The following is a 20259-nucleotide window of genomic DNA, read 5'->3' on the forward strand; positions in this document are numbered from 1 at the left end:
AATACTACAGCTTATTATTTGATAAAGTCACCTGGATCTTATAACAAACAAAACAAAACAAACAAACAAAAAAAAAAAACACAGACACATGATAATAGAAGCATCATTCAGGCTGAATATGCAATGACACATTTAATACCAAAGCGTGGATGATAAAAAATACAGTTCGGCAAAGAATCCTGTTGTATGTCTAAAACAAAGAAACTTAGGTGAACATTCAGGGAGCCGTGTGGCCATTAATTAAATCCTCCACCATAGGAAAAATATCAATGTGCAACCTTTTTACATTTTTTATCACCACAAACACCACAAAATTATCCCTGTGTCTATCTATGTGTTTTCATATGTGGTCTAATATTACATATCAAAAATACAGTACATTACAAACTGAACATTAGTGAAGCTTTGTTATTTCTTTATTTTTTCATTTTGTGAATAGCATCTAATAACATTACCTACACCAATTTACACCAATTTCCTAAACCATTTTCTTCTGCAATAATATTATGCAGTTACAATATGCAGTAACACTATTAAATAAATAAAATTGTATTAAATATTATTTAATATATTTATATTTATTTAATAGTATATATATATAATAAATATAAATATATATTTATTTATTTTTAATTACCTCACAAAATACAGTGTAAATAATTTTTGGATCAAGTGTTTTGCTTAAACCTTCACATTTAAGTATACGGTAGGTACAGTATAAATAGGCTGTGGGGATTTTACGACACTTTACACTGGAAGATGATGCTCACAGGTTTATATATTATAATATTTTATTCCATTCTGAAGACTGTTATGCACATTTTGGAGAATAAATAGCAAAGAATATAAATTACCACTTTAACTGATTGAACCGAATTAGGTGGCTGAAGACAATCATAAATAAAGAAGTTACAGCAGTGGTATAGTCATGTAATATGATCATAGAAAAGCGTCAAAGAATTAATAAATAAATATTATGAGGAACTAATAAAAACGACAGATTACCATGTTTTTACAGGAACACACGTTGAAGTTCTCTTTTTGAGTTTAGTACATTATGTAAGTCTCTGTGTGTGTCAGGATTAATTCCCCTCACTTCTCAGTTCATCGGTTCACCTGGTTTAGAATTGCTTTTTCCTCTCTGTATTATTGCTTTCTTGTTAAAGATTGGTGGGGGGACGGAGGAATAGGAGAGGGTTGAGGGTTGGGCAGAAGATGACGAGATTTGATCTTGTTGTTGCTGGCGAACAACCATCTCCTTAAAGACACAGTTCATCTGATGACAGACCTCCTGCAAGAGCACATTACTGTCACTGTAATCCTTCAAGTAGAAAATTTGCTGTGAATCAAAAAATGGACAGATATAGAAAGAAATTTCCAAACCTTGTCCACCAGGATTTTGACTTCCTCTCTTTCACTGTCTGGTGTAGTCCTTCTCATATAGGGGCTAATAAAGGGACAGAATAGCAGACAAGTGTTTTTTTTATAGCCACTATTCAAAAGTAATGAACTACTGTATATGCGCTCTAATTCATTACAGTTCATGATTCACAAACCACATGATTTAAGTACATTTTTCAACACTCTCACAGAGTAAAATAAAATCAAGCAGATGGTAGGAGTGTAAGAAATCCTCTATAGTATGTCCACATTTTAAAACATTCAATTTTGTGACCCAATTCAAGAAAATCTACACATTAATCATCAAATGCTTGGGCATTGTCTGACCCAGGAGAGAGACATGATCATTCCTTTCCCCAATTTCTTTTTAACATTACGATTATGATCTGCACATTATGCAAGAATGTGTAGAGGTATCACCTGTGAAAATGTCTATAAGTAAGGAATCAGCTAGCTGATTGAGCTAGACTATCTTTGTAGGTATTTTTGAGCTTTGACAGTATTAATGCTACTGAGATGTCACATTGTAGTCCTGTAGTAAAATATACTTAAGCTTTACTACAGCCTATAGATCAAGTCTAGGATAATGTGTATGGGGCATCTTTGCTAGATAGCTAACTGAAATATGTAGGAAGTAAAATGAGCCAGCTGGCTAGCTAGCTAACAAACCTAGCAAGTTAATGAAGCTAAAAGCATTTGTGTAAATTAGCTAGCCAGCTAACAATAACTTTTTTATATACTGTAATAATGAAGTTGGTGTTTACTTCAGCATCCAAGAACATTTTCAGATTCATTGTGTTACATATGTCCTCTTGACACAAGTCATTTTTATGATTTTATGACTAATTTTTGTTTAATTGGATTATTCTAACAGTAAATACTTTAGTATCTGTTCTCAAGTTGTTCGTTGTGTCAAACTCTTTCCCCCACTAATTTAATCTAACACATTGTAAAGTGTGTTGGTTGCATACTCAGGTTTTCGCAAAGCCCTTGGAGAAGTGCTTGGTGGTTGTACTGTGGGTAATTGTAAGGAAAGCTTCCCCGCAAGAGCTTGGCTGGAACTGAGCCCCGGTTTGTCGGTGAATGCTTTGTTTCTGGGAAATATACATCAAGAAGGTGCATCAAATAAAGTCGCATTTCAAACCTTCGTTCATTCTTGATTTTCAACATATTGGGTAGTGACGGCAAAAAAAGAAATAATAGAAATAACACGCACTTGTAACTTATAAGTGAGTCAGACATGACAGAGAGGAAAAATAATCTATGAGATGTCATGAGGAAGAGGAAGATATTATGAGGAAGAAATTCTGAAAGGAAATCGGACTCAAAAGGGAACCTCTGTTCTTGTGGGTGATATCCGATAGTGGGATTATACATCGTAACAGTAAAAGGTTACAGATAAAGAAAGCACAATTATTTTGACTTTAGAATTATCCAGAAGCCACAATGATCAGATTGTGTTTTTAGTTGTATTGGAAATCCTGCGGTCTTTGAACCTTTGAGGTGTACCGTGTTTGTGTCGAGCCGGCTGACTGCTCCTCTGTCTGGCCTCCAGTGTTGTGTCTTTCTTTGTGCTCCTGCCCTCCCTCCATACTACAGGATAAAAAAAGAGAGAAAGGAGACAGATTAATGTGATGATACATTACAATTAGGATCCAAACCTTCATTTTTAACAATCTTTCCAAAAAAACAATCTCAGAATTTTCCTCCTCATTACATGATTTTTAATTCTTTTTTTTTTTCTTTTTATTGTGTTTGTTTACCAGTGCTGTAAAGTCAATGTCATAAATGTACTGGTGTAATATAATGAAAATGTTTCATCACTCTTGCAAAATCTGATAATTATCCATGTATCAGCCAATTAGTGGCAACAAGTATTTAAGACTATAACACTATAGCACACACTGTGACTACTAGGCTGGTACCAGGTTAAAGGATAATCTAAACATAATCTCCTGTGTGAATCACTCACCTTGGTACACTAATGTATTTATTTGGGATAAGCCCCTTAGAACCGTCTATTTCTCCTTTCCACCAATCAGAAGAGACTCTGCTGTAAAGACGGAGACGTCCACCCTTTTGGAAGGACAGTTCAGCCAGGGAACGGGCCGTGTAGTCGAACAAGGCAACTCCTTCCAGCTCTGGTTAGAATTCGAGATAGAAATGGTTTTATACAATCAGGTCTAAAATTCAGATTCCACTATTAAGAAATGTTACACATATAAAAAGGTTATATTTTTGGTTTATTTTACATTAATGCACTTTAAAAATAGTTAAAAACAAATGAGATAATAGCAGTATGATTAAATAGATTTATATCACAATGAATGCTTGATTCTGATTGGTCAGAAGATGTTGAATAATTTTCTATAACTTTTATAAAACTCTGACACTGTGTTAATTGCATACACAGGGATTAACATTGACTCGTAGTACTGATGTGTCACAAATACACAAAATACGCTGAATTTTTCTGAGCCGATTTTTATAAGACATGACACTTGTCCGTTTCTTGAGCACATAATGAGCTTCCTTTTTCGTAATATTAACATCAAGAGCGAGAAAAAAAGACGATGTTGGTGTGAGAATGACTGTTTATAGTAACCAGTAACAGGAACTAACTTGTTCCATGGACATTCCACCACATCAAAAGTTACTTCACATGGCTAAAATAAATGATGTTTCATTATTTATTAATAAATAATTAACAAACTGCTGTTGGATAAGATGTTGCTGTTACAAATCGCTCAGCCATTATTATTTTTCTATAATAGCGTGTCCTGATGTGTTTTATGCCATTTATATCAAATGAGAAAGAAAACGTTACTACATTACAACTTCTGTGCTGTCCTATATGATAAATTTTTTTTTGACCAATTGACAATTGTCTTTAGTATCGTCAGTATCAATTTATAGCAACTTTTATGCCCCAGTTTGTTTTACGTGGTACCTAAGCAAGAGGTTTGACCATATTCACTGAATACTTAAATATGATAAAGTTTGCATGGCATTAAGTTTCTCCAGTAGTAACAAGGTATAAAAGTATATGCCATTTTGTATATGATCGCATGTTGTTCTTGAACCGTAATTGAACCACAGTTCTGTACAAGTGGAAAGTGAAATAGCTGCAATGGTCCACAGTGCTTCTGGTGGTCAGCTTACAAGCAGACTCAAAAGTGGCTATTTTTATATAACGTATATGGGGCAGTTGTGGCTCAAGTGGTTAAGGATCTGGGTCCATGATTGTAAGGTTGGGGTTCAAGTCCCAGCACTGCCAAGCTGCCACTGTTGGGCATGTAATCAAGACCCTTAACCCTCTCTGCTCCTGGGATGCTGTATCATGGCTGACCCTGTGCTCTAACCGCAACCTTCTCAGTTGGGTTATGTGAAGGAAAAAGAATTTCACTGTGCTGTAGTGTATATGTGGTAATATTAAAGGCTTCTATGCTCCAGTTTCATTCAATTCCATATATTCAACCTCTCATCTGTCACAGTTTTTTCCTAAAGCTGAAAATTTGAAAGTTAGGCCACATGATCCCAGGGAAATCCATTGGATCCATTTGTTAGTCTGTTACATTCAGTGACAGAAAACTAGATTGATTTACTGTGTGTATAGAAACCTGTAAAAAAATTTTTTTACTTATGAAACAAAATGTGAAGCAGACTGAGACCACTTTGATTTATTACAACATCAAGTGCCCTTGTGAAAATGATGCAAATTATTACATGCAAATGATGTGATTTTGCATTGATTATATGCAAAAAAGATTTAGTCCAAAAAAACTGTGCAGAAAAAAAAGCTTACCCTCTTTGACTTCTTTGTTTGGAGACACATCTGGTTCCACCTCTGACTCCTCTGTAGTAGCATCACTGCAAACGCAAACACACACACACACACACACACACACACACACACACACACACACACACACACACACACACACACAATTTTTGTTTTTTTTTAAGTGTTTGTACATATAGTTACTGTATGTTTATGTCTGTGTCTACGTTCGGTTCTCACATATCATCTGGCTCTAGTGTCATACACGTCTCATATACAGGTCCCTCTATTACGTTCTGGCAAGGGAAGATGCTTTCATGCTGGATAATAATTGTTTTGACAAGAGCATTGATTTCCTGGAGAGTAACAGGATCAGCATCTCCAGGCCCTCTGATAAGACTGGGTCCGAAACACACAGCCAGGTTGTAGGGCTGCATCATGTTTTCATCGCTGTACTGGGAAATACTACACACAAATCCATAGAGAAAGAGAGAGAGAGAGAGAGAGAGAGAGAGAGAGAGAGAGAGAGAGAGAGAGAGAGAGAGAGAGAGAGAGAGAGACTCAGATTTCTGGACGAGCTATTTATGTATTTAAAGGACAGCTAGTGGCACATTACTCACTGGTGGAGAAACGCAAACAGGTAACGCATCACCACAACTAGTGGAGAAGGGTAGGAAAGAATAACTGACTTTAACTGTGCCACTTTCTCTGATTCATCTTCTATTCCTAGAAATGAAAGTAAAAAGTTGACATTTATATAAAATTCAAATCAACTAAAATATAATAGGGTCCAAAAACCAGTCACCTAGCCATGATTGGTACAGATTTTTGGACTTGAAAATGATCGCATTTGCTTACGTCCACACTCCATCAGTTGGTCGTAGCTGTCTTTAGGAAAGAGAGGGTTTTCCATTCCTCTGAAATAGAGCTTCAGCACACCAGCTACCGAGTCCAAGTCACAAATTTCCTCATCTAGGGGGTCTTCACCTATATACAAAGATACTGAAAATTACCCCAAGCTACATTATTAATGACCCACAGCAGTTTGAAGGAGTGAACATTCGTACCTTTCTCGAACAAGTCTCTGAGCCGATTGACCTCCAGCTGAGAGCCAGGGACTCGGAAGATGCCCTCATGGTGTAGGCCTTGTCATAAAGAGGGTAAAAAAATCACATAGAGAAGGAAAACTTGTTACTTTTGTAGGCACTGATTAATCATATTATGTTCAAGGATATTCTGTGGAGGGTTTTTAAAGCATCAGGAATAGAGAAATAAAATTAAGTATACAGTAGTAGTATACAACTATTAGTAGTCATGTGCAGAAATCTCAAAGGCAACCAAAACTAAACTTTTAAACACAGAGGTTCAAAAAAGATCTTTTAACAACATTTTAACAACATTTTAACTATGTTCCACAGCTACCGCCTTTGCATCAGTAAATCAGGAAATTTTGGAAACTTAAGCCCTGAGATTATTTCCCCATCTACCTTCACAAGATTCTCTCATCTCGTGGTTCTCATCCTCAGTAAAGTGCACTATCAAAACTCTGAGCAAATCTTCTGTGTGTCAGCACTCGGGTTTTGTCATCATCAATAAAGTATTACCAAACACTATATATCAGCACTGTCTGGTGTCATATGAACCCTTTTTACGACATAGACATCATTAATTCTGAAACAAACCACTCTGTTCTCCATTTAGCCATAAAACCACAATGACATAAGTATTTAAGTATTATGAAGTCTTTTATTAATTAAAATGTATATTCTTTTATTCCATACTATTGAATATTACTACTATCACAACTGATAAAGAACAGTAGTTTTATGAAACTACTAGGTTCCCACTTTAGTGTGCAGTTCCTGTTTTGAATGATCCTTTCTTAGAATAAAACATTTGCATAAGTTTAATATTAGAATTCTAACAAGAATAATGTAGGCTACCGCTACTTACTAATGACTTCTGTAAACCAACATATCAAAATTTCAGTTAAATGCTCTGTATTGCAATGTACATGTAGGTTATTTTAACCAAGCCCACCTGTACCACTATGCTACTATGTTTTAATAACAGTGGCATAGAGGGCAGCGGTGGCTCAAGTCATTAAGGCTTGGGTTGTTGATCAGAAGATCAGGGTTTAAGCCCCAGCACTACCAAGCTGCCACTGTTGGGCCCTTGAGCACGGCCCTTAACCTTCTCTGCTCCAGGGGCGCTGCATCATAGCTGCCCCTGAGCTCTGACCCCAGCCTCTTTAGTTGGGATATGCAAAGAAAAGAATTCCACTGTGCTGTAATACATATGTGGCAATAATAAAGGCTTCCATGCCCCCAATTCAATAAACATTTGTTATGTAATAATTAATTATTCTTAATTCACTTTATATGTAAATTTTGGGCTTTTCACAATATGCAATCACGTGAGTTTGGAAGTCACATGATACTGTAGCACCATAATGTGGGAATTTAAAAAAACAAAACCTTTATTTCTAATAACTTCACAGCCTAAAAGCTATTCATAATTGGAAAATATAATTTGGTGCAACTTAACAGTTTGCTGTTTTTCATAGTTTTGTATATGCAGATTTCAAAGCACTTTAAAGCATTTTCCCACAGCACTGTACTGTACTGTATATTCATCAAAGATTGATTACCATGAAGGTTGATGAATCTGATGCAGCTCTCTACCACCAAAGGAACTGGTTCTCCAGAAGCCTACAGAAGAGAACCCAAAGCGTACTTCTCAGTATTATTTGGTCTATTTTTATGTCTAAACATGTGCACAGCAATTCTACAGCCAGAGAGACAGGATACCTGTATGTATGAGAGCATGTCTCGAGAAAAAGGTTTCTGGTTGATCTGAGTGGGGTGCTGATACTTCCTCTGACGGACAGACCTCCGGGAACGCATTCTGATGTGAGAAATGTAACTGCGATTAACAAGAGACTGCGTAGGAGTGAAAAATACAATGACATTTTACAAGGTCTGCTGTCATACCAAGACTTTCTGGCTAAATACCCACTGACACAATAACAGGTCCAGATCACTGCAACTCTTTATACAGAGATTAAACTAATATGTCTATTCTATTTTTTTTTTTTTTAATGTTTCCTCGCCGGACACTTTAATAGGAACACCCATAAACTTTCTGATCTATTCAGACAGACGGTCATGTGGCAGCTGCACAATATATTGCATTAAATCATTCAGATAGTAGCCAAGAGCTTCCAATATTACACACGTTACACATCAGAATAGAAAAAATAAATAAAAAATGACTATGACTATGGTTAAAGTTCTTCATGTCAGATGGGATAGTTTGATTATTTCAGAGGCTGCTGATCTTCTGGGATTTTTACACACAATTAGTCTCAAAAGTTTATACAGAATTGTGCAAGAAGAAGAAAAAACACCCAGTGAGGGGCAGTTCTGTGGGCAGGATTTTTCAAAAATAGAGGAAGAAATAGAATTGTTTGACTATGGTGCAGTAACACAAATAACACCATTGAAGCTTCAGATTCCTGTTCTTGGCTTACAGCTTACTGTTATTGAAATCTGTTGTGATTTTCTGCTGTCATAACCCATCCACATCAATTTTTTTGATTTCTGCTATGCTTTTCTGCTCATCACAGTTGTAAAGAGTGATTATTTGAGTTACGGTAGTCTTCTTGTCATTGTGTAACAGCATGACAATTCTCCTGTAAATTTCTTCGATGTGGCTGACGGGATAATTGCACGGATATACAATTCATTAAATAAATGAATTCAATAAAAAGAATTCAGTTAAGATAAAAAAAAGAAACTTAAGAGTCTTTCATCCACCAAAACAAAATGGTCACCTACACTCTGACTTTTCAGGAAGCAATGTTAAGCCTTTATTTGGAGTGATATCTTTGTTTGTCTACTGCATTGTGTTATTGTTTCAGTCCAGTAATAACGAGAAAGATCTTATTTCCTTACCTGTGATGCTGCCCACCCACTGTTCCAGCTGGTTATGGACAGACATTTAAAAAGAAAGTTTTTTATATGTATTATTTATTAATGAAAGTTAAGGATGTCAAGTCAAGTAGGTTTCTAAAATGATGTATGCAGATATTTACCTTTTTGTATTGCAACTTTGAGTAAGTCATGCTTTGCCTGCAGTTTTGATTTTAGCAAACCATTAATGAGATGTTCCTTAAATTTCTGTGAGTCAGAACAAAAACGCATATGAAAGTTTTAAAAAACAATGAACCAATGCTGTAGATTCAGCGCTTACTTTCTAAAGTGATTTACCGTCGAGTACGAGCTTTCCGTCTCTTGCAAACTGGCTCGACGTCTCGCGTGATTGATCTTATTGGCAGAAGCTTCACTGATGTTCTCTAACGATTGGCTGTGTTCAGACCTGAAGATATCCTCATTGATGCTCTCAAGCAGGACAGCATGAGATTGTTGCAGCATTTTACTCAGCTGTCAGGAAATCAAAAACAGGAAATTTGTGTGTTCAGAGGGTAATTAGAATATGACGGCATGCAAGAATCAGATCTGTATCATGTTTGGGTTTTATAAAACAACCTCTTCATTTTCTGCAGTGAGTGTGATGAGTCTGGACTGAAGCTGGTGGAATCGAGTATCAAGCTCACTCTTCACGTCAAAATCAGCGCTCACCTCACACACCTGTGCAAAACAAGATACAATATATGCTCATATCAGCACACACACACACACACACACACACACGCACGCACGCACGCACACACACACACACACACACACACTCACTCACACACACATACCAGTACCTGGTCTCCCTCATGAGGCTGGTACTGAAATCGAAGTGGCATGCAGAAAGCCGCATCATGAGCCTGTATCAGCATGTCTCTGTCCTGGATCTGATCCAGTCCAGAAACTGCATTTCCCAACTGATGCAATCCAGAATCCAGGTTCTGGTGGGCCTGTGAGCGGCTGGACAAGTAATACTGCAGCACTTGGCACACCGACTGATGGAAACCTAAATCGCTGAACTAATGGAATGTGTAGAATATTATATGAGAAGTTACATATTTAAGCATCAGTGAGCTATAACAATAGAAAGAATAGAAGATTTACAGAAATCCGGATAAGCGAGTCAGAGGTGACAATAGCAAGGAATACTTCCTGACATGACATGAGGAAGAAACTTGAGGAACAAGATTGAAAACAGAACTTTTGTAGACCGAAAAGTGGAATAGTACGAAAAGTGTGTTAAAATGATGATTAGCATGAATATATTGTGAATAAAATCCGTGAAACGAGTCTAATGATTAATCACTGGACAGATTTAAGTAAAAATTAAATCTTTCAATCATACAGTAAGTGTTAATCCAAACCAAACCAGGACACTCACATCAATCAGGGCAGAGAGATCTTGTAGGTAATATTTGTGCATGGAAACGTTTACTGCTTCCAGGTTGAACAGATAGTCATTGCGTGCTTTGGTGCATTTCAGCTGTGTCTCCTGTACTTTACACTGCCTCTGCACACACAAAGACAAGGTTCACAATCGGTGTGCAAGGGCAACAAGGTGCAAAACAAATCACCCACGCAAACCCCCAGACAACCACACACATCCGTATACCGTCATTTAGAAATTCAGTTCTAAGTGCACAAATACTCCATATCATTCACATCACACAGATGTGAAAAAGGAGAAAAGAAAACTGAAACAAACAAAAAAAAAACCTTACAATATAAAAAAAATCCATATTTTAATCCTATTATGCACATTGCTTTGTAATTTCCTATTTGTAATAATGTTGCTTTAACAATGCTATAACTTGTAATGCATAAATCCTTATATGCTCCCTTAAAAAGTATCCCAATATTTAAATTCTCCTTTTAAAGTGATTTGCTACAGAAATAAAATTAAATGAAGTATTTAACCCTAATAATAACCCTCAAAATACTTTTTTATTATTTCTTATTGTTTTAAAATTTGAGAAATCTAAATAAGGTATTAACTGATATTTCACCTACTCGATGTAATTTGCCCTTCTGCAGTGATTAAAGATACGAGCTGTCTCTGATGTGTTTTTATGAGCTTTAAATATTATAGGTTTCTTCTGTTCCTGAGTGTTTGCCAAATCAGATGGAAAATGTTGGTGTACAGCAATATTCAGCCATGCCACAGATTTATAATGAGATTTACCAAATAAGTCCATATGTTTGATTTTAACAAAGATATATAGCATATAGGAGGATTACTAAATGAGGAATAAATCTAAATACTGTATTTATGTTAAATGTTGCATATAATAAATATCAGAACAACTATAAATGTATTTCTCATTTCATTACCAGCCTCCTTTTCACCGCTCTATCATTAAATTATTAAGACAAGAAGAAAGTTTGTGATGTAAAGCACAATAAAGTCAGACAGATTCAGAACAGTTACAGCTGACGCTGACACTGAAGACTCCTTCCAGAATCTCCTTACCGAAAACATCACCACATCATCAAATACACAGGTAAAAAAAGTCCTACTGTACAAATAATAATAATAATAATAATAATAATAATAATAATAATAATAGTAATAATAATAATAATATCAGAACAAGTGCATCAATATAAACTTAGAATCTTAGCTTTTCTGTCTACTGCTCTGGAAAAATTAATCAACAAAATCTAGCCAATCAGAATTGAGAATTCAATCTCAATGTTCTCAATGTCCTCATTTTCTATAGTGAAGTGTAAGTAATCAAAAAAACTTCACTTATTTGAAAATACTTAAATAAAATCATGGATGATTTATACTCTTACACTCTAGTAGTTCAGATAGAAGGAGTATTATACTTACTTTTTCCATGAGTCGTTCCATTTTCTTAGCTGCACTCTGTTTTTGTTTCTCTTCCTGTTTAGTGGCTTCTTTTAGTTTGCCCTCGGCCGACAAATACTCGGTGTGATACAGGGAATACGTCTTCAGCGTCTATTACAGAACGATAATTCATTTAACTCTAGAACTATCAGAACCATGAATATCACCCAACGTATGCGAATATTTGAATAATATATTCAATTGAATTCAAATCGAATTTATTTGTATAGCACTTTTAACGAGGTACATCGTCTCAAAGAAGCTTTACAGGACATAAGAAACATAATACAAGAAATGTAATATTATACAAAGATTAATTTAATACAAAGATTAATATTAGACTGTGACAAGGAAAAACTCCCTTAGAAAGAAATCTTGAGAGGATCCTGACTCAAAAGGGAACTTCATCCTCATCTGGGTGACATTGAAGGGTGTGATCATGAATATACAGTCTGACAATTGTGTATAGATTGGGGTTATTGTCTTCATTAATGTTATTAATCCCATTCAATGGGTGAAATTTTGTATTAGGAAGACGATTTAATTCGAATACATTTTCCCCCCAGATCTAAAAAAGTGTCAGTAAGTATTTGCATCGGTTTACAAAAATCTCTAGGTGTTGAACAGCCATTGCCAAGAATGAAAATCCAAATATAGCACACTCACGGTCTGTAGCTCAGCTGTGACCTTCAGCAGTCCGTCCTGTAACTGACTGCTAATATCTTTACTCTGAAAGAATGTAAAAACAGTAGAAATTAGCCATGGGTTTATCAGCAGTGAAGGTTAATAAACATTGAAGTTTAATGTTTTTTTTTTAAATCTTACACGTCATTTACAATATTCCCTGCAAAAAAAAGTACATCTCAAACCTTTAAACGTTCTTCAGCTTGACCTTATTCTGTATTCCTACATGACTAGAACCGTTTTATAAACCCATTAGGAGCCCTTTCTAAACTGTGTTGGTTATCAAGCTTGAGTCCACAACAATGACATTAATTTATAATAATCTTAAATTAATGTTTTTTTTCCCCTATTGTGGCAAATTACACATGGTGGATTTTCCATATAATGTAGAACCTGTGAGGAAACATTTATTTGCATTCATAACATTATTTATTTATCTTTATCGAATGAGTCTCCATTGCTAGTGGTTCAACAACATTAAAAGTGACTACAAATGGATAAAGAGTACAACATGTATGTCCGTTTGTGTGTGCGTTAGTTGTTGTGTATGAGTGTGTTGTTTGTGTAAGAGTGCATACTGCAGGTAGGTGTGTGGTTGTGTGCATGTCTGCGTACTTTCTTAGCCAAACGTTGAACGAGTTCCAGACAGCGAGACAACTGCTGGGGTAAAGCAGTGCCACAACTCTCACTCAGTGTGGTGTGGTCTTTACTCTCATGACGTGTCTGAGTCAACAACTCTTGCCAACACTTTAACACAGACTCACTGCTGGACTCCTTCCTGAAAGAGAGAGAGAGAGAGAGAGAGAGAGAGAGAGAGAGAGAGAGAGAGAGAGAGAGAGAGAGAGAGAGAGAGAGAGAGAGAGAGAGAGAGAGAGAGAGAGGGAGTATTTTAGTCTCAGTGTCATTAGCAATAAATGACAAATACTTGATTTGAACATAACTGAAATACTGAAAAAACTTCAATACACTTTTCTCTTACAAGGTAAAACCATGAATGTAGATACTAAAAATATGTATATATAAATCTGAAATAATTTTCTGGGTCTTCACTTTTTGGTCTTTGAGGTAAATCTGTCAGCCAGTTTATCCAGGGAGCGCGCATACTCGCCCTCAATCTCACCACGTCTGCGCAGATAATCACTCAGATCCTGCAGTATCTGGGTTTTCTGCTCCAAATGATTATCAAACACACGGAGTTGCTCGGAGAGCTGATTACGAACCTCTTTGAGAGAGAGAGAGAGAGAGAGAGAGAGAGAGAGAGAGAAAGAAATTTGTTATGTGTCTGATTATCTCTGTAAGCTGCCTTCATTTTTGCACCTTTTTTTTTGCAAGCTACCGCTAAACACCATCAGATTGTGCAAGCTGGAAGTTATTACATGAGAAACACACAGAATGCAATGCGGTGCTGAACGCAGTCATATCATTTCACAACCACTCACAGCTTTACATCCAAAATATGTTATGCAATTTATATCCTTCACAAAGTTAGTCACAGTTTAGCTGGTGGTGTTCTCGCTTCTAGCTTCAACTTCATGTTCATGTTGTAGCGTCAAGTTAAATCAAGTCATGTGACTTTACTGTCTTTTTTAAAGGAACGCATACAGCTCAAATAGAACAACGTTCTTCAGTAAAATACAGCACAGTGTATGAAATGAAAAAGATGTTACAATTCAGGAGGTCTTATGTATTTTACAACCAGCTAAGGAAGAAATAGAAAAACAGAAGAATTGCAAAGGGAGTAGAATTGTGTTTAGTAGAGAGAAAGAGAGTGTGTAGAGTGTGTGTGTGCTTGTGTGTGTCCCTGGGTTAGTTCTATTCTCTGTTCTCTAACGTTCACCTGTAAGCCCATAGAAATGCCACAGGAATATATTGTTTGCATAAATAAAATAAACAATCTAACAAGCGTACACATAATAATGGCTTCTTAATGTTCTTCTCTGCATTTGCTGTCTGAAGCAACAGTATTTCTCCTACTTCTCCTTGTGCACTCTTTCTAATGCGCTTAGTGCTTACTGGCATAATTCATTTTATTAGTCAACAACATACATGCTTCCTCTCTGCTAAAAGACTTTTTTTTTTTTTACTTCTACTAGTGATAGCTGAAGGCAAGGTGACACAGACGGCTAATCAGGTGTAATGTAGCAGAAAGGTACGATATTGTCTACAAAGAGCTAGTGACCTGTAGCCACTTGATAGCCACTTAATATCGGAAGAGACTGTAAACTGCTAATCTGTATGATGAGCAGACTGCAAGATATCTGCCAGAAATGGGGGGATGTGGTAGCTCAGTGGTTAAGGTGTTGGGCTACTGATCGGAAAGTCATGGGTTTGAACCCCAGGTCCACCAATCTGCCGCTGCTGGGCCCCTGTGCAAGGCCCTTGTTGCTCAGTTGTAAGTCACTCTGGATAAGGGTGTCTGCTAAATGCCGTAAATGTAAATGCTATGTGCAGTTTAACAGATCATGAAAGTGCTGAATAAGGATGTCTCTAAGCATATAGACCAGATCCATCAGCACTTTTCCTCTCTTTCAGAAACAGCTTCCACTTTTTTGGCTGCAAAATAGCTTAGCATGGCGTAAATTAGCCTAGTTTATAAAATTCTAGCTTCTAGTGTAGGCCTTTTTATTGTCAAGTGTCAAATATTAAGTGTTAAACTCCAATGTGAAAAAGGCAGATTCTGAACACGTCACCCAGACGATGTTCAGAAGTATCGACCCCCTTCATTAAGGTGAGCAAACCTGAATGTCCTAAATAAATAGCATATATAGTGAGCACACATATAAGGGTTTAATACTTTTTTGTTTTCCTACAGATTTTTTTTTTAACTAAATATTTTACAGTAAATTACAACCTTTGTGCTTTTTTTTATTTAAATATTGCACTTCTTCTGGAAAAAAAAACATCAGCCTTTTGTTTGTCACGTATAACTTACAACATATTTCTTCACATAACTCAGCTTATAGGAAGTTGAGGTCAGAGGACATGGTCAGCCAAGACACAGCAACACTAGAGCACATTAAAGGCCAAGGGCTCAAGAGCAGCAGCTTGGCAATGCTGGGAACATTTGTACAGAAATCTCACATCAGCCTATAAAGCTCCTTTATATTTTTTTATTAGATTTGCGCGTGCGGACTTTCGGAGCTCGATCCGAAATATTGTTGAGATATTGTTTAAATATATTGAATGTGTTAAAGACTTAATTTTCTGAATGATTCCATTTCTGTTATTTTATTATGTTAATGCCTTCATTATTATTTTAAAATAAATGTTGTCAAAAATAGTTAAGTATTAAGAATCCTACTATAATCCTACTATAAAGCAAAATTTAAATCTTTTTAAATAAAAATTCTTCACAATCGCCAATATTTGTTTTTAAGAGAAAGTTATTATTTCTGAAATACAACTAATTAACCAGTTCTCTGTATCTCTGTATTTTTTATTTTATTTTTTTTTTACCACCATTAAATCATCACAGCTACAAACACAATTTTGCAAAGTTTTCTTGTAAAGTTGGGAAAATATTTTGGTAATTTAGAGAAGTTTTTTTTAATGAAGCTCCTGAATTCATAAGAAATCTGAATCATTTTTATTCTCCATAAGTATTTCCTTATGGCAGCAATAATTCAGAAGTAAACAAAATAGTTTAAACATTGATTTCTTTAGAATGAGCAAATAGTCCTGGATTTGTTTTTGTCTTCTTAATATCTGAGATATATGTTATAAAAGAAATAAAAAAAAAGGAGATATTTCATTTTTGTCCTACCTTTAATCTGTGTGTCATAGTCAGCGATTCCAACTCTTCTCAATTTAACATTGTAGGACGACATCGTATCTCTGACCAGATGGAAATCTGCTTTGAACACAGAGTGGTGAAGTTAAATCAGAAATTAGAAGCAAAGGTCGAAATTAGTCTGACTGATCACAGGAGACCATTTTCTATGGCCTTGTACAGTATTATGGTTGTTCGTACTAGACTCTATCCAATAGCAGCCAGCAGAACCATCTGATAGACAATAAGACATAGGTTTGCACTGGTCCAGTTACACACTGCCTTGTCATAGGTATAAATGTTCACACAGAAGATGTGAGCCAACTTAACACGTGAGCCTGTTTCTTTCATTCAAAGCAGCCCCCTGTATGCAACAAAAGGCCCCCAGACCTTACCACTGTACTGTAAAAAAAAAAAAACCTGGTACAGTTTAGAGGACCTAAATATAGCAGGTGCCGAAGTAGAAATGAGCTTGTGTATGTGTGGGGGTGTATTTGCAATACTGTGGAGGTGATGTTCTTTTTCAACAACAGAAAAACATTTGTTCCCGGTAGCACTGCACCTACGTGCACTGTATACAACCAGTTTGGGGAAAAACCGTTTCATACATCATATTCTACATAAATGGAGCGCTGGTATTGGTCATAACAATTTAAAGTGATTGTTATATATTATAGATTGTTTACAGTCGAACGTATTAAACAGTACTATATGAAGCTATAAAGAGTAATTATTTTATTTATTCCATGGACTATATATAGCCACCTTCTTAGTCAAATATTAGTCATATTACTTATTTACTTATCAACCGTGGGATTGAAAGTGAAAAACTAGTATTGTGTAAAAAAAAAAAAAAAAAAAAGCCAGAAAAGAAACCAAGTGTTAGTGGAAAAGAAAGTGAACTCCTGTGACCGTGCATGTTTTGGTTAAACTGCAAAGGAGTTCACTTGCACTTTAGGTGCCACATGATGCACCAGGCATCAGAAAAAGGGAAGAACGTGCTCTTCCTGTGTTAGGAGCAACAGAAAAATGAGCAAATCATACTTTAGTAACATGCTCTCACCACGAGTCACCCCTCCTCTCTCTCTTTCTTTCTCTCTCTCTCTCTCTTTCTCTCTGTCAGTCTATCTCTCTGTCCCCATTTCTTTCTTTAATCTATCAAAGATGACCACTTCCTCTTTTTTATTACATGAAATGAGTAAACTTTAATAGAACTCATTCATATACAGTATGAATCCACATACTGATGGTCGTTGACTGTAAAGTCAGGTGAAATTCTACTTCTGTAAGAGCTGATACTATTTCAACATTAACTACTTTAAGAAAGTGTCTGTGTTTTAATGAATTGTTTCTGGTTAAAATGTCATTTATGATTTCATTAATTTTCTTAATTAAAAAACAACAACAACATGCTGAACCATTGCACGTTAATTCTACCTTTCCAGAGCTACCAAAAATCTGTAACCCACCCCAATACCGTACAATAGAGAAAACACATACTGTTCCCTTTGCCCTTTGTGCCACAGATATTTTATAGAAGACTTACCCAACACTTATTCTCGCCACCTCTTACATTGGCCTCCAATGAAACCTTTGAACAAGCTATGCTGTTTCCCCGGCATTAATATGTATCCTCGTTGTAGGCCAAACACAATCGAGATCTCACACACACACCAGCAGTAGCAGAACTGGTGTCCTATCATAAACCTCGCTCACACACTGAGAAGAAAGAGAACAGTTTTTGAGTTCCTCCTCTGCTCGTGTTGCTGCCCACTCATTTTGACACACACTCGCTGTCTCATGAATGTTCTTCACAACAAAGTCTCTACACTTTGGCAACTTTAGCACCCCCTACTCCTTTGCTGTAGACAGGTTTAATCTGTCTTGGCTTTACTGATGCATGCTATGACTTGTTATTGACAGTGCTGTAGGGAAAAGTGAATGCCTGAATGAGAATGGAAATTACATGGAATTTTTTTTTCTGAGCAATTCAACAAGGTTAAAGCAACAGTAAACAAATAAAATGAATTGTCCTTCCATTCTTTGGAATAATACTTTAACATATAATGTATGCACATTCTGTGGCTCAAAGCTTAGAGCTTCCTGTATCTGTAGGATAGTCTTTTGTTTTTTCTACCAAATCATGCCAGTAGGTAGATTGGTTTCTAGGAGTGAATCCTTATGTGTGAATATGTCTCACCTGGCATCCCACCCAGTAGTTTGCCACCTCACACACAAACCTGAAACAGCAAAACAATGCATACGGATAAAAGCAAAGACTTCATAACAAACGATCAGAATAGTTATTATCGCCTGATAAACTCTATAGTAAACCTGATGTGACTTTCACACACAACAGTTTCTAGGTGACAGAGATACCTTTCTGGAGCAGTTTATAAATTGATTATAAGGAAAAAAAAAATCTCCATATATAACTCATACGCATATTGAAGCACTTTGCTTCTCCACAACATCCTGTTTTCCTTTTTGGAAATTTTGATCATTTTGCTACGTGGGTGCACTTTATAGGTGCACTTTCTAAACAACAACACTTTCAATAGAAAAAGGGATATAAAGCTGTCAGTGGAAAGGGATAAATAAAAGGAAAAATAAAACCCTCAGTGACACTGTATCGATGAAAGCATACGTCATATGAAATATCAGCTGACAAAATGCTCCAAATCAACGAAATGGTCTATAAAAGGAACATTATAAACAAACATTAAAATAAAAATCTAAAATATTACCTTTACATAAGTATTCTTAAGTATTCAGGTACTTTGTTATTAGGTGTGAAACTGAGTCCTGATGTTTCTACAATCTGTATAAAGTTTAGAGTAAACTAAAGTAAAGAAGGTCAAAAATCACCTACAGTGAAGCATGGTGTTGTTAGCTTCATATGGTGAAAACAGATTTAAGCTATTTGTATTTGATAACATTGCATTGAAAAGCTGCTAATAATAGTTCAGGGTTTGGGATTGGGTTTGGAATACTATCTAATGTCTAATATCTACCCAAAAAATCCCATGTGTGTATGAAAGCCAATCATATGCCATTTACTGTATGGTTATTGTCGTGTATTTATTTCTACTTACTGATGCTGAGATTCTGGGAAATGTTTTTTTTTTTTAGCAACTTTTAAGCTCATGATCGGTCAATGCAAAAACATGTACAAAGCTACATCGACACTTAGATCAGAAATTCAATATTTGAGGAAATACTGTTATTGTTCTATGTATTTTACATTGTGTACACAGACACACACAAACAAAACAAGTAGCACATAGGCTGCACCATTTCCCCTGTAAGTGAGGAGCCAAAAAAGGAAATCAGTTAGAAAGTAGTTCAATCAGTTATGACTGAAACATCATACACATCAAACTAATACTGTACTCTTAGGCGGCATTGTCTGTAGTGCAGTCAGGTGAAAAAAACGACCTATCATGCCATGACACATGGTCATCAACATGAGCTCCTCTGCAGACAACAGAGGTGGCTAAAAGGCTGTATTTTTCAAACCTAGCCATCAAATGCAGGTCTTATACGATACGCACAGAGGTAAATAAGCAACCAGAAAAACGAATGAATGAATTAAAGTAACAGGAATTCGATAGGATTAAAAGAATAGGGGAAATACGGTAAATGATAGTACTGCTTTTACATGTAATGGGAGCACTTGAAGTCATGACCTTACATGGATCTTAAAATATTTGCACTTTGTTTTGTTTTGTTTCTTCCTCAAGAGATTTACTAGTGTGCAAAAATACATGGACTGAACAATTTTGGAAAGCCT

At 36.0% G+C, this 20259-nt stretch overlaps 1 protein-coding gene across 3 annotated transcripts; it reads right to left on the bottom strand.

Annotated features, from left to right (window-relative positions):
• Window positions 1–92: 92 nt before the first annotated feature.
• Window positions 93–18291, bottom strand: arhgap4a (Rho GTPase activating protein 4a). 3 transcript variants are annotated; one of them, XR_007139319.1, is made up of 24 exons: window positions 18013–18291; window positions 16461–16547; window positions 13748–13919; window positions 13313–13475; window positions 12680–12742; window positions 11996–12124; window positions 10544–10672; window positions 9954–10181; window positions 9733–9834; window positions 9454–9627; window positions 9279–9363; window positions 9139–9166; window positions 7993–8089; window positions 7833–7893; window positions 6250–6327; window positions 6041–6169; window positions 5803–5908; window positions 5423–5647; window positions 5207–5271; window positions 3374–3542; window positions 2898–2994; window positions 2373–2495; window positions 1384–1447; window positions 93–1291 (listed from the first exon to the last, which is right to left on the bottom strand). XR_007139319.1 is itself a non-coding variant. In XM_047807445.1 (24 exons), exons 2-24 carry the CDS (start codon window positions 16522–16524, stop codon window positions 1100–1102), a joined length of 2730 nt encoding a protein of 909 aa, XP_047663401.1. In that variant the 5' UTR covers window positions 16525–16547; window positions 18013–18281; the 3' UTR covers window positions 93–1099. The 3 variants fall into 3 exon arrangements, 2 of the variants coding, with proteins under 2 accessions (XP_047663401.1, XP_027000961.1); XM_047807445.1 differs by having other exon boundaries at window positions 2911–2994; window positions 18013–18281; XM_027145160.2 differs by having other exon boundaries at window positions 2911–2994; window positions 9960–10181; window positions 18013–18279.
• Window positions 18292–20259: the final 1968 nt, after the last annotated feature.

The sequence above is a fragment of the Tachysurus fulvidraco genome, chromosome 23 (genome assembly GCF_022655615.1).
Source record: "Tachysurus fulvidraco isolate hzauxx_2018 chromosome 23, HZAU_PFXX_2.0, whole genome shotgun sequence".
In the NCBI taxonomy this organism is placed as follows: domain Eukaryota; kingdom Metazoa; phylum Chordata; class Actinopteri; order Siluriformes; family Bagridae; genus Tachysurus; species Tachysurus fulvidraco.

What these genes read in the sequence shown, in the direction of transcription:
- arhgap4a (XM_047807445.1), bottom strand. Translation starts at nt 16,524, where the DNA reads ATGTCGTCCTACAATGTTAAATTGAGAAGAGTTGGAATCGCTGACTAT. An exon ending in TCACTGCAGAAAATGAAGAG is followed by an intron (nt 9,628 to 9,732) that starts GTTGTTTTATAA and finishes ATTTCCTGACAG; the next exon opens with CTGAGTAAAATGCTGCAACA. An exon ending in CAGATTCATCAACCTTCATG is followed by an intron (nt 6,328 to 7,832) that starts GTAATCAATCTT and finishes CTTTATGACAAG; the next exon opens with GCCTACACCATGAGGGCATC.